This window comes from Carcharodon carcharias, chromosome 13 (genome assembly GCF_017639515.1).
Source record: "Carcharodon carcharias isolate sCarCar2 chromosome 13, sCarCar2.pri, whole genome shotgun sequence".
In the NCBI taxonomy this organism is placed as follows: Eukaryota; Metazoa; Chordata; class Chondrichthyes; order Lamniformes; family Lamnidae; genus Carcharodon; species Carcharodon carcharias.
In genome coordinates, this window is record NC_054479.1 from 34,331,591 (window position 1) to 34,346,632 (window position 15,042).

General features: G+C 37.2%; 1 protein-coding gene across 1 annotated transcript in view; it reads right to left on the bottom strand.

The window, feature by feature from the left end:
- The window catches only part of rsrc2 (arginine/serine-rich coiled-coil 2), a 33,194-nt gene that overhangs the window by 15,921 nt on the left and 2,231 nt on the right, over positions 1 to 15,042 (bottom strand). The window contains exons 2-8 of the mRNA XM_041202710.1: positions 10,977 to 11,397; positions 9,560 to 9,606; positions 6,679 to 6,869; positions 5,989 to 6,405; positions 3,222 to 3,329; positions 1,612 to 1,694; positions 423 to 464 (exon numbers count right to left, since the gene is read on the bottom strand). Of these exons, the coding sequence (XP_041058644.1) occupies positions 423 to 464; positions 1,612 to 1,694; positions 3,222 to 3,329; positions 5,989 to 6,405; positions 6,679 to 6,869; positions 9,560 to 9,606; positions 10,977 to 11,397 (1,309 nt within the window). The remainder of the gene's footprint in view (positions 1 to 422; positions 465 to 1,611; positions 1,695 to 3,221; positions 3,330 to 5,988; positions 6,406 to 6,678; positions 6,870 to 9,559; positions 9,607 to 10,976; positions 11,398 to 15,042) is intronic.

Here is a 15,042-nt window from a genome sequence, read left to right on the forward strand (position 1 = left end):
GTTGAGGAATGATCTAAATGAAGTCTCTAAAATTATAAAGGGGTTTGCCAAGGTAGACATAGAAACTATTTCCTCTAATGGATGAACCTAGGGGATGGTGGCATAATCTTGAAATACGAACTAGGTAGCATCAACATCAGCCAAGAGCTGAAGATGGAACTGGTAGTGAGGAGCATTGGTGCACAGTGACAAGTATTCCTGACCCACTGTTTAAAAACTTGACTTAAAGAAAATGCTAAGACAAAAAACAAAATAACACCAATGCATCTGGCTGTAAGTTTTGTACTCAAATAACAGCTCCCATATAAGTTAAAACTAAAAGATTAATTGCATATAAACTTAGGCAACTGGAGTATTTTGAAATTAAATGCAAACATGATTGCAAAATGATATATTTTACTAACAGATATTAAGTTTCCTACCTGTTGGCTGGTTGACACTTACAAGTGATCCATTTGTTGTATCTGTTCAAAATAAATAGTGCTTATTTTTCAGTAGTATTCACCAACTTTGTTTTTTCAAAATTTAATTTTAAATATTACTGCAGTTTCTGTTTTGCACGCACATTTTGGTTATATGCAACAATTATCAAGGAACACTATGAGGTGATATTCTAGTATTTATTGCTCCAAGTTTAACATGTTACTTCTTTTGTCTCACATGACCAGAGGACCGCAAATTATCTCTAAATTAGTAACAATGTTTATATTTTACTACTGTCAGACTCTAATTTTAAATTGTTTTGGAAAGAATGGGAACTGGGAAGTGCAAAATACAAATATTAATTACAAAATAAATTATAATTAATAATCAAAACCAAGGACGAATGTTTCCTACTACATTACTTATAGACTCATTTATTTATTATATTTCATGAAGTACCACAGTATTAGGTAACACAAAACCTTATGCTTAAATTCCATGTTCAAATACTTCTTTCATGACCGATGGTTGGGAATTAGTTGGCAGTAGTACAAAAGCCATGGCCACAATTTTTAAACATGATGCAACTATATGTAGCAAAAATTTTACAGGAATAATTGTGCAATTATATTGATCTTATTTTCTTCTTTTAATTATATTGCACAAAGAAAAGCAAGAGTTCACTTCATAATTGAAGAACATTCCACACTTGCACGCTGTGCCCTCCAATTCCAAAGCTGATTTACAACTCCAATGACATCAAAATGCCATGATATGGATTGCTGCAGAAAAGCCCTGTTTGTCATTTATTTTCCTGGAAGCCAGAGATACACCCCAGTGATGGGATTTCATTCCTGCCGTGAAGTCTACAACTACAGGGGAATTTGCTTTCTGATTTCAAGTGTACTATGAAGCCAATCTGCCAAAACAACTGTTTTAGGTGCCAATTGTTGCAGTGAAGTGGAAACTGATTTTCTGCAAATTTTAAATTGCAGTGCACAAACATCCTTGCTTCCCCATCTCAAACATAAGAGACTGATAACCAATATTCCATAAATATTTGTCTTAGATATGAAAGCTTTATATTTATTTCCATGTAATTTTTCATTTCTACTTGTATTAGTCTGCGGACCTTAAAATTAGCACATATACATTCGGTAATTAATTGCATGAAGAATTAAGAATTACCTGCAACATCTGGTTGTTCCACTTTCTGTTTCTCCAGTAGCTCTTTTTCTTTTTGCTCTTGAAGCTTCTTTGCTCTTTCAAGCCTGTGATTCAAAGAATTAGAAGTTAGCAATTATTATTTTGACTGCTAACATTTTTGTCTCGGCATTGGAAGAATTCTCTTCCATAGTTATCATTGCATGCTTCAGATAAGGCTTAGCACTATTTTTATTTAACTTGCCTAGTGAGTTATATTTTTAGTTAAATATTTCCAGACCATGCAGGGATGGTTGGGGGTTGATAATCCTTGCCTGCAAAAGATTTGTTTTGCTAGGCTACTGAGCCAGGAAAGTCAAATACATCATGAATGTCCAGTTGCATGCATCAACTTCGCAACATGGATACTGGCCCAAAATTAATCTGATTCAATTCACAGCAAGATATATGGGCCGTCAGTATTATTTGGCCAGACATAGAAATTAGAAGTGTGTAGTGGTTATTTGTATTTCTAGAGTGTACTTCCATAGTATTGGGGTTCATTGTTGCCCCATGAGGTACACTCTCAGATTAATGTGTGTGTATATGGGCATGTTTCAATTCTAAGGAGCAGGAGTTTGTGGAAGCTGACCTTTACAATATGCACAAGAAAAGCAGCTACAGTGCCTCTAAACTGCAGCCAATGTACTTTGTGAAACAGAATTCATATTTCATAATCAACATTAATCTAAATTTAACTTCTTACTGGTACACTTCTGAATAGAGGTGCCAAAACAGATAATACTTTTCAGTAAAGTTGCAGCTATTAAATGGAAAACTGATTATATTAAATTCTCACAAATTAACTAATGAATAGAAAATACTGAATAAGTTGACTGGCTTCAAGGCTTGAGCAGCTGTCTCAGTTAAGTCAGATCACAAGCTGCATAGACGGCTGACACATAACTTAGTGCAAATAATTCTACAATGAAATTGCTATATACCAAAACACTGATGCACTGCGAACTCAATAGAACAGGTAATTTTAAAATAAGTTCAGCATCACTGCAGCCAGTATGCACTTATTTGTAAAGTGAACTTTTGAACAAACAGCCTACATTGATACAATACAATAGATTCAGACAGTTAATCTGAATCATTTTGTCTTTGTGATGCTTTACATGTTCAGGCCAGTTCAAAAAACTCACTTTGATAAAGAATCATATTGAGCAGCACCTTGTAGGTTAAAAGCAGCCATTTCAAACTTGGACACCAGGAAATGGCAGCTCAATCATAAAGACGACTTAATACTTGCATGCTGTTGCTAACTGAGAAGTTCTGCTTTGGAATTATCAGTAGCACAGACATATTAAAACCAAATGAAAATAATTTTCTGGGCTGTAAGAGATTCACCTGTCAATCACTACTGTATGAAATGTACAAATGTTGCTAACTGAAGAGTTCCCTCTCTGGCCAATGTGACAAATTTGCAGACAAATAGGCAGAGGGAAAAAAATCTTTTGATACAGCAACAAATTTTTCATGTCGGGACCAAAAGCACAAGAAAATGTATTGAAATTACAGGGTTGCCTGGAACCAAACAAAAACTCATAACCAAAGTTACCTGATTAAAAATGAGAAGAAACAGAAGTTACCTCCGAGCTAACGCTTCCTGAGCATCCATGGCAGCATTGCGACCTCTGAATGCTGGGGGAGTACGACTACGACTTCTGCTTCTACTGAACTTGCGTTTTCTTTTCTCTCTACAATATAAATCCTCATTTATGATTTAATTCATTCAAAAGAGCACTGTATCGAAAATGAAAACTCATCATCCTCATTTGATTCTCTTTGGAAACCACTAAGATCTAAAATAGTAAAAATCGAGCAAATTTCATAACCAGTACCAATCTTTATAGTTCGCTTGTGTTCTGTCATTTCTGGATTTCTGTTGAGACTTTCAAAAAATATCATCTGGTGAATACATTAAATAGATATGGAATTTAACTTGAGGTTAACTTGAGATTAAGCCCAAGTATCAAAAGTATATGAAAGAGATGAATTTGTATCTATTGAGTAGTTCCTGCAAGTAGTTTTCCAAATTATTCACGTGCTCAAATTTTATAAATAATATTTGTATTGCAGGTTATAGCTATAGTTTGTTTTTTCTTTGTAATATAATTGATTAGTAAGTTGCCAATTTCCGACTCCAGTGTTCCCAGAGAATTTCAATTTACATTCAGAATGTCTCCTTTTGTTTCTTTTATGCTTTTCTTTATAATACAGGGAGCTGAGTGTGACACTTGAAATCTGTTGAATCAAACATGGAGAATCTTTGGCATCAAACAGCGCCGGAATGTGGAGTGATCTGTGAACATAGAAAGGGTGTCCCCGGGTCCAGCAGAAGAGGTAAAGGATTTCTGGGTTTGGCAGTGGTGGGAAATGAAAGATCCCTGTCAAGGAAGTGGCTCAAGAGATCACAACCCAAAGTGCTACTGGATCCTTTTGATCATTCAGTCTCTTCAGTAACCTCCCTTAACTGACTTCCCATTCCCTGCTCGTTTTTGTTTCTATGTTCCTGCCTTAAAACATTTACACATATATTTGGTGTTTTTTAAATGATTGGGATGAAAAGTTACAGGCCAGGAATGCGGTAGAAACACAAAAGTATATTTAATACACTGATTTTGCTGACCCATATGGTCTTATAAGAAATACATTTCCATTAAGAAACAAAAATGACTAAAAGCAAGTTCATTCATTACAAGTTATAGAAGTACAATACAGGAGGCCAGCATTTGGGCCATTGTTCCTGCACTGGTCCTTTGAAGGAGCTAACCAATTAGTTTTTCTCTGCTGCTCATTCCCCATGGCCTACAAATTTTTCCAATTCCTGTTTGAAAATTATTGAATTTGCTTCAAGGAGCTGGGGCAGGTGTTTGAACTTCAGAGAATGTATTCTAGAACATAACTTGGTGGGTAAGGTTTTCTCTCCTCACGTTGCCTCTTGTTGCCAATTACCTCAAATCTGTGTCTTCTGGTTGATGACCCTTCTACCACTGATAACTATTTTTTTTTTACTCTATCAAAACCTCTCTCTGCTCCAAGACAAACAGCCCAAGTTTCTTTGGTCCTTCCACATAATTGAACTCTCTCAGCACATACCATCCTAGTAAATGCCCCTCTGCACTCTGTGGAAGGCCTTGGCATCCTTTTTTGGTCAGAATACATTAGCTGGGGCCTAGCCAGAGTGTTATAAAGTCTTAGTAGAACTTTGACTTCTGCACTCTATGGTTTTAAGTATAAAGCCAACTATCCTGTACGCCTTTTTAAACTGCTTTCTCAACCTGCCCTGCCACCTCAAAAACTGATAAACAGTTTCTCTTTACTTGATCAAAAATCCTACTGCTCTGAAAAGAAACCCAGTTTCTCCAGTCTTTCCATGTAATGAAGCTTTTCATCTCTTTCACCATTCAAATAAATCTCTTCTACACCCCCTCTCAGGCCTTTACATCCTTTCTAAAGTGCACCTCCCATTCCTGCATCCCCTTCAAAACTGTAACATTTAGTTTTCTTTGGTCTCTTCCTATTTTTTTCTACCAAACTGAATCAGTTCCACACTTTCTCTACAGTAAATTTCTTCTGTCACGTGTTTGCCCATTTCAGCATTCAGTCTATGCCTCCGCTGGAAGTTGATACTATCCTCCTTACTGCATTTCCCAGCTCTGTATTAGCAGCAAATAAATGCACCAAAAAATAACAGGTGGTCCCAATATTAGTCTCTAGAGAAAACCAGTGCACTCTTTCCTCCGTCTGAAAAAGAACCACTCACCACTACTCTCTGCTGTCTATACCATTGCTACTCACAAACCCATGCAGTCACTGCCCAACATCAATCTTCTCTGGTGCTGTGCAGAGACAGATGAGATCAAGTGGCCTTTTCATAGGCTGTTTCTATTATAAATGTGGACATAGGAATTTATAATGGAATAGGCGGTCAGGTAATATAAACAGATTATGATATTTAATCTATATGTTTAATATATTTTCTGTTCTTAAAAGAGTTAGCTAATCTCAGTTGGTGAAACGATTGGGTGGTAAAATTTCCCACAGTGTTCTGGATTAGGGAAGCGAAACACCCATACTTCTCATTCTTCACTGATAAGTGTGCACATTCATACAAAGTGAAGATAGGATGAGGCTTAGCTGTAAGTCAACACTTACTGAAAAGCTCATACATGGATAAACATGTGCATCAAGTACTGGAGGTAAAATGATGATGATGATTAACTCCCTTGTTGAAGTACAGCTTTTGACCAGAAAAGGCGGGAGAAAACTGAATACGAGAAAAAATTATTTTAAATAGGTTAGATATTTTGTGCTTTTGTATGACTGGGAAGAAAGACAGGGCAATGAACTTACTTGCTTCGGCTTCTACTCCTGTGTATCCTGTGTCTTGATCGCGATCTTGAACGAGATTTTATACGTCGTTTTTTTTCTCTGCTCCTTGAATGTCTGCCTCGGCTCCTTGAGCGCCTGCCCCGGCTCTTTGAGCGCCTGCCCCGGCTCTTTGAACGCCTGCCCCGGCTCCTCGAACGCCTGCCCCGACTCCTCGAACGCCTGCCCCGACTCCTCGAACGCCTGCCCCGACTCCTCGAACGCCTGCCCCGGCTCCGAGACCGCCTGCCCAGGCTCCGAGACCGCTTGTCCCGGCTCCTCGAATGCCTGTCCCAGCTCCTTGAGCGTTTGTCTCTGCTTTTTGACCGCCTGTCTCGGCTCCGAGACCTCTTTTCTTTGCTCCGTGAACGTGACTTCTTCTTTTCACGACTCCGGTGCCGCCTAGAGTACACCATTAGAAACAATATATCCTCAGGTTTACATATAAGAAAAATCAATCATACGTCTGAGAACTATCTTAACTGAGTGCTCCTGGAGAAACCAGGCAACTGTGGCATTCAACTGAAAAAGCTAGCCATTTTTAGTTTAAAACTTTGAGAAGCGGCTGGCTCCGTATTAGGCAGACGCATTACTTTTCAATATCATATCCTAGAAATGGGGCAAAGATATTGTCCAAATGCTAAAAATATTCACATTAATGATATTAATACTTGCCTTTCTCTGGACCTGGATCTTGAATAACTTTGAGCTTTTGAAGGTTTCTTTTCTTTCCGCTTTGGCCTGTCTTCTCCGTTTTCTGTTGAACTTAATCGTTCCCTCCCTTTGTCATGCTCCTTGTCACTTTGCTGATCAGAAGATTTTTGTTTTTTGGTGGTACTTTTCTCTTTTAAGTCCCGTCTTTGTTCCTGTTTTAAGAAGAAGTTGGTTCTTTCAGGAAAATAGTGCAACAAAAAGAGTTAGTATGGGTACTATAATACAAAGATTTAATAGTGGGTTGTAAAAGCAACGATTCTTTGAATGTCTTAGGAGAAGTGAAGCAACATGCTATCAACATTCAATGCTTTTTACAACACACCAAACCCAAGATATTGAAATCAAAAACTAGTGTGTTACACCGATACATGTTCATGGGGCTGAATGGCCTACTCCTTGTTCCAATGATACCAATAATTAGCCACATAATTATCCTGTATTCATGAGATTTATCACTGCAAATATCATCTGTCAACACTGAAAAACTCTCCAGCTATGCGTGAACTAAAATTAACTCATTCAAATCAAAGATTACTTGTCTCTCACATTCCTGAAAGTTCCAAATGTCAGCTGCTTTACATGTAGTTTTACACTTAATAAGCACAATGCAGTCAAACAATAAAGTTAGGTTGTCACATCAATTATCTACTAGTCCTGTTTATATGCAGTTTCACAGGCTTAAATTTCAATCGCTAGGCACTGTTCAGATCCTTTCGCTTCTCAAAAGGAGTCAGCTGCAGCAGATAATCCAAGCAGCAAAAGGTCCATTTCAATGCAAATTGGTTACATTTTAAGATCTGACCCAAACTCAGTGCTGTACTTACCTTAAAAACTGTACCTGTCTCTATAAATGTCCCTTCCCCTGTGTCCAGTTCCTCTCACTTTACAAATTGGGAAACTCTGTAACTGCATCAACTATTTCCAACCAAAGTAGTTTTAATTCTGCGAAGCTACTGTAAATGGGTGTTCAGGTCAAACACTGTAATGTTGCCAAAATAAAGCCAAGCTTTCAGAGCAAGATTACAAAAGACTGTCTAGGATGTATCAGATGATAAAATTACCATGGACATAGCCTATAAGTGATCCCATCATGATCATGTTCACAGAGTTTCAATTTTTCCAATTCTAATTACAAAATATCAATCCTACACACAATATTCCCCACATTTAGAAAGAACTACTAAATATGGGACAGTTCACAGGAAGTGCACTTACCATCAATGCTATACCTTCATAGTGACCATGTCAACTAAGCTATTTTTTCAATGAAACAGATTTAAACAACTAAGATTTTAGATGCTTAAATCCCACCAGCAATTTGGAAAATGATTTAAAAGGGTGTTGCATATCCTAGTTTCATGCAACTATAAGTGTTTAAAATAATGCTGGTGATTAATTTAAGCAAACTACTAATGTCTTAGAAAATATTTCAGAATTCTAAATCATTTTGTGGTAGCCAATAATCACTGATATTAATATACTCTTGATTTAAGTTTAGACTTTCCAAAAAATATTCCGCCTGTAATCAGCAAGTCCAAACCTGTTGCAGCAAGTTTTTTAAAATGTTAACCTCATTTAAATTAAGATATTTAAGAAGAAAGCGCTGACACTAATATTTTGTATCAATTTTGATATGGCCATCATTTTTTATTCAAATATAAACTTTTGTAATTTCTAGCCATACATGCACAACACCACATGCACACTGCAAAATTACCCGACCTTCAACCAATCTCAAAGTGGTCATTCCTTATATAAGCTCCAAAAATTAATGGTGGCTAGCTAATCCACTACACAATTACAACCAAGCTCAATACACACACACCTACCTATTGGTGGGGAGGACTGAGTGCCACTAGATATCCATGACTTAGTGATACATCTTTACTGTGCATTTAACCTCTATTGGAACATGCAAATGTACTTCTGAACATTTCATTTTATCCAGATCTCAACAATTTTACGGACTACAAATTTGTCATTCTTAAAGACCTGAAATAAGATTATAACACGCCTCTGAACTGAACTTGGTGCCCACAATGATGTCTAGAAAATATGTTTTGGCATTTAAATCAAGAATGTCGGTACAATATCAATTAGCAACAGTGAAACAAAGTTAGTTCTGGGCTAAAGCCCAGCAAAATACATATAAGCAATAGTTAGGGTATAATTTACAAAGCAACGTTATTACAGATTGGTCAGTTCTTAGAGAATTAAATAAAATCAAATTGAAATATTTGGACATTACCTTATTCAATGTAGTTTGCGAGGAAGCAAACTCCTTCCTCCCCAAACCAAATTGAATCGAAAATTGGCTACCACAAACAAAGCAGATTTGCTGGGTGATTCTTTCAAGTTACAAAGCAAATACGAGTGCGAATGGCTGATATTTACCTTTTCAGGAGGTAGGCTTATATTTTTTGCTATTTGACTCTGCAGCGTCTTCCGCTCGCTGTGTCTCTTCGTGCATTAGCACGCTGAGTACGATTCATTATAGAAATGTTATCATGTGATCTATGTATACAAAGTAAACTTTCCAAACACAGAAAAATGCCAAAAATCTGCATTGATATCCTCCTAAATTGTAACGACTAAATATTAAAATATTTGGTCAATTTTAACCTATTTACTATATTGTTCGAATTAGAACTGGGAAGAAAAATATTTAAAGTCACATGCTTAGGTAGGATATGGTACTTTGTCATGACAGCTAAACGATTTTACTTTTGTATACCAATTTTTGGTACTTACCATCCCGACTGTCAGTAATCAATAAATAAATTGTCAGCAGCATTATATTTAGTTCTTAAATTACTGATATGCTACAGAAAGTGTTAATTACCTCTTTGCTTCTGCTGCGACTTTGTCTGGGTTTCCGGCTTTCACTTTCTGGAAAATGAAAAACTGCTACATGAACACCTGACAAACAAACTCAGTTGCAAAGAAAATAGTGAGTGTTCATTATAAAAGATAATTTTAGAATTACAGTTTCTTTATCCAGTAATGCATATTAAAAAAGTCAAAAAGATAAAAATCCAGAGGAACTGGTCACAAGTTCATTCATTTTCATCAATTCAATGCAAACCAACAGGTAATGGAAGTTTGTGATAGAAAATGTTTTTGCAATTATTTAACATTGCAGCTGAGGAGAGATTCACTAGCTCCTCAGTATAGAAACATTACATCAAAAGCAGCTCCAATGCAGGTTAGGTGCTGATCTCATGAATGAGTACTATTCTGGTACCTGGGCGTGAACTTTGAACGTGACATGAACCACCACCATTTACTTATCCATTGTCCAACACTTTGGGCTAGTAAATAAATTATAATGCACAATTGAAATATTATTGCAAAGGCAATAATACACATACGAACTAGGAGTAGGCCATTCAGCCCCTCAAACCTACATGGCCATTCAATAAAATCATGGCTGATCTGATTGTGACCCCCAACTTCACATTCTGCCTACCCCCATAACCTGTGACTACCTTGTTAGTCAAGAATCTATTTACCTCTGCCTTAAAAATATTCAATGACCCTGCTTCTGCTGCATGTATCTATATCTGAAGCAAAGTATGGTACTATTTAGTAAGCATCACTCATATGTTTATATGCATTATGCATAGTGTAAAGGGTGTGCTACTCTTATTAAAGAATCTATTTTGATCTTTTTGGAACGTCATTATTTTCAGGATTCTTACTTTCATATATACTGAGAAGAACTACAAATGCAAACAAAAAAAATGTTTAGCATAAACTGCTGCTATCCATTAACTGTATAAGTTAAAGCGTTCTTTTAAAATTTATACCAGGCACATGTTTTATAGTTAGTGACCTGACAGAAAAGTTTCTATGTGCTATCAAACTAAAGATAGTAGCAGCTTGAAGTTGTGGTGCATTAGAAGCCCAATGTGCTCCGCCATGTAGTAGAATTCACAATCTCCTGATCTCCAGTAGCTTATCAGGGTAGGGAAAAAGGGAATTGTGCGTGTGTCTGTGTTGTGAGGAGGTTAAGTCAATCCATGCTGCTTTTGTGAAACTCTAATGCCATGTTACATATTGGTATGCCTAGAAATCCAGGAAGAAAGCCCTATCAAGTAATACCACATGACCACCTAAATAAGGAAGAAAGAATATTTTGTTAAAAAACAGTAAACTCTCAAATCATAACAATTATTTTCCTATTTACAACATGAGAGTGTAAAGCCAACATATCAAAGGTTTACAACCCTATACACCAATAAGAACATTGTACACACCAGACTTCCGTTTCTTCTCCCTAGATCTTGACCTTGACCTAGACCGTTTCTTTTCCCTAGATCTTGATCTTGACCTAGACCGTTTCTTTTCCCTAGATCGTGATCTTGACCTAGACCGTTTCTTTTCCCTAGATCGTGATCTTGACCTAGACCGTTTCTTCTCCCTAGATCGCGATCTTGACCAAGACTGTTTCTTCTCCCTAGATCGTGACCTTGTACCCGATCGTTTCTTCTCCCTAGATTTTGATCTTGTCCTGGACCGTTCCTTCTCCCTAGATCTTGATCTTGACCTAGACTGCGATCGTGAAGAATGATGCTTGTAGCTTTTGGGAGATTTAGACGATGCTGATCTTTCACTTTCCTTTTCCGTGTCAGAAGTAGATTTTTTCAAAACTAAGTCATCCTGTTCAGTGTCATTTGCCTGTTGATAGATTTTAAAAGTTGCATTTAGAGTGCTATTAATTTTAAATTAACAAAATTTGTTCTTGCCCTCAGTTGCATCTGCTCCTAAAGCTGGTGTTCATTTTGCTGGGGTACTGTTTCACCATAAACACCCTAATTCTTAGTCCAATTGGCTACTATTCAAACAAGGGCCTTGACAGAGCAAGTAAGCTATCTTACCAACACAAGGGTCATATGGACTTGAAATGTTAACTTTCTCTCTCCACAGATGCTGTTAGCCCTGTTGACTTTTTCCAGCATTTTTGGTTTTTGTTTCAGATTTTCAGCATCCACAGTATTTTGCTTTTAAACTATCTTACCATGTTTGTTGGGGGAGGGGGAACGAAAGGGCAGAAGTTTGAGTTGACAACATGGCAAAACCTAATCATAACCTCTAGTCCACAATGGCCTCTAGTTCTCACCTGGTGTGCATGCATATGAGAAGAAGTTACTGGGTAACAACCAGGCGCAGGAAACCTGGCTGATATCCTTGCTGCAATACAGGGGCCTAATGCCATGTTACAACAGTGACTGCACCTCAAAAATACTTAATTGGCTGTAAAATATTTTGGGATAGAATCTAAATGCAAGCTTTTCTTTCTGATTTTCAATGTTCAAATCAGATTTTTTTTTGGGTGGGATCAGTTAAAAAAAATCCTCATTTCTCAACTGTAAGTTCATGAAGTCTCCTTGGTCTTCATGGATCTAGAGATGCACATGTATCCTATTAGATTTTAACAGTAACTTATATGCACCTTAAGTGTGATGTAACGTCCCAAGGTGATTCACAGGAACATTATAAAACAAAATATGAGCTGCAAAAGGGCATATTGGGTCAGATTACCAAAGATTTGGTCAAAGCTGTATTTTAATGAGTGCTTTAAAGGAGGAAGCAAGGTAGAGAGGTGGAGGAGTGTAAGGAGGGGATTAGAGCATGTAGGGCCAAGGCAACTGAAGGCATGGCCATCAATCATGGAGTGATTAAAATTAGAGGTGCTTAAGAGAACAGAATTAGATGAGTGCAAATGTCTCGGAGAATTGTGGGGTTGGAGGAGATTACAGAGATAGGGAGGGCCAAGGCTATGGATGGATTTGAAAACAGGGATGATAATTTTAAAATTAAGAGATTAGCTCTGGGTCAAAAAAATGTAGGTCAGCAAGCACAGTGGTGATCCTCAATCACAAGGGAAAGCATGGTAGAAAGATTTAGAAATCCAAAATTAAACAAAGCTCCAGGGTCTGCCTAGAAAAGCAGGTTATTTGGTTGTGGAGATTGCAAATCTGCCCACTGATGTTTCAATGTCCACTGAAATCTCAAAAAATTAGAAAATAGCAAGTGTGAGCTCCATCTTTAAAAAGCGACAAGGGGTGAACCCTCAAAATTACAGACCTATCATCTCAATTGTGAGGAAATTGATCGAGGACAAGGTCGGTTTGAAGAGAATCTGAGTTCAGAAGCAGTAGTCCAGTTCTGACAAATGGACTGAATTTGAAGATCTGGCAGATAAAAAAAGTGAGGCAGTGGAAGTTATCCGATTTCAGGAAGTCATTACCCCATATAACAGATTGATACACATGGGATAGGTGGTGAAGTATTAAACTGGATTGATGCATGGCCGAAAGGCAGATAGCACGTGTCAGTGAAACAGCAGGGATTAATGATCTGGCAACTGTTAACTTAGAAATTTTATAAATGACTGAGGATGGAATATTCTTCAAATCAGTTGTTTACAAATGACACCAAGTCAGATGCAGTGACCAATGAAGCTAATCAATGCACAATAATTCAAAGAAATAATTATAAGCCAGGGCAGAGAAATGGCAAATGAAATTTGATAAAAATGTGTGTGAAATTAAGATCAGGAAGCGAAAATGTGAATTACAAATTAAATGGCAAGATACTTAAGTTAACAGAAAAGACATCTCAATATTTTGGTGGTCAAAAAAGGTATTCCTGAAATTATAGGGTTATGTGCAAAGATTATTTATTCTAATTTCAATCTCTAGAGAAGACAAAGGAAAGGGCACATCTATAGGAAGTCTTTTTAAGATACTCAAAATTATGAAAAATTGGAATAGAGGAAGGTTCATCAGCTGGGCATAGGATTGAAGGACTAGGTGACATAGCTCAGAATGAATGAACTGAACTTTCGTACACAAAGTCCCAGGTTAGACAATCTGTATAAACTTCCCTATAAATTCAGGAATTAGCCATCCCCCAACACTCATCATTCACAACCTTAGGATATACCAAAGCACTTTAGTCAGTAAAGTACATTTGAAGTGTAGTCACAGTTATAATGTAGGGAAAACCAGCTGTGGCAAATCTATGCACAAGATCCTGCCAAAATTAATCAGTTAAGTGACCAATTAAATTATTTTAGTCATCTTGGTTGCAGGATAAACATTGACCAGAACATTGGAAGAAAACACTGAGCTCTTGGTTGTACAGTGTTATGGATCTCGGATAGCCACCTGAGAGCAGACAGGGTCTCAGTATAACGCTTCATCTGACAGCAGGTACATCTGACAGTGCATGACTAATTCCCTCAGTACTCCACTAGAGTACCAGAGAAACAACGTGTTCAGTTCTGGAGTGTGGCTTGAATCCACAACCTAACAGAGGCAAGTGTGCTGCCACTGATCCAAGGCCAACACCAAAAATGCCACATCACACCGCCACTGCCGCCAAGAAATTAAGCAACTTTAAGTATAAGGATGATTAAAGGTGGTGAAACCCAATCTTTGGCAGATTTAATAGAAAAGAACTGGATGAATGTCCATTAAACAGTACATGATGCTATTTGTTCTAGGCTTACAGAAAATAAACTAATTGGAAAAGTGAATGGGCAAGCTAGATGTGCAAAGTTGGATACATTAGACAGCATGATAAACATGGACAAATGATGCAAGTCACAGACAAATTAAGTGAGTGGATAGATGACAATGATAAGAAAGCAGAAATACACAGACAAAAAGACCAGTAAGGGGTAGCATACCTTACGCTAAGTTTCTTAAGACTGAAGGATCAGATATCCAGGGGTGCAGATGCATTTATCTCAAAGTGGTAACTTTGTAGTTTCTTTTAGAATCCCCTTAATGTGCAAGCTGCTGTTGACATTTGATAATGAAGTTTGTGGTTATTTCAAGGCACTGTGTATCGTACCCAATCCACTTGGAGTTAAGAAATCGCCAATATCAATGAATTATAAAAATCAAGGAGGTAAAAACTGTCCCTTAAAAATCAACTTTTGAGTTGACATTGGGCTAAATTTCACTTTCTGTCCACATGACTTGCCTACCAGCAATTTAAAGCAAAAAAAGCCAAAGCCTTCAAGTGTTTTTCGAATATGTGATTGTTGCTAGATGTGAAGACAACCATAGCATTGAAAAGTGGGGTCTTCAATTTCTTCCAAAGCTCCAAATAAGATTATATATAAAACAAGAATACATTCAATAATAATAAAAAAAATTATACAAGTTAGAATTTGTAACAGCTCACCTTCCATCATTCTCTTCAGAACATTCTAAGTTATGCCCAACATACCCAATTTCCCTCTTTCTGTCCCGTGGTCGGAAGAGCCGCAAAACCACCTTCCCAAAGGTGAATCCCCAGGATTGTTGA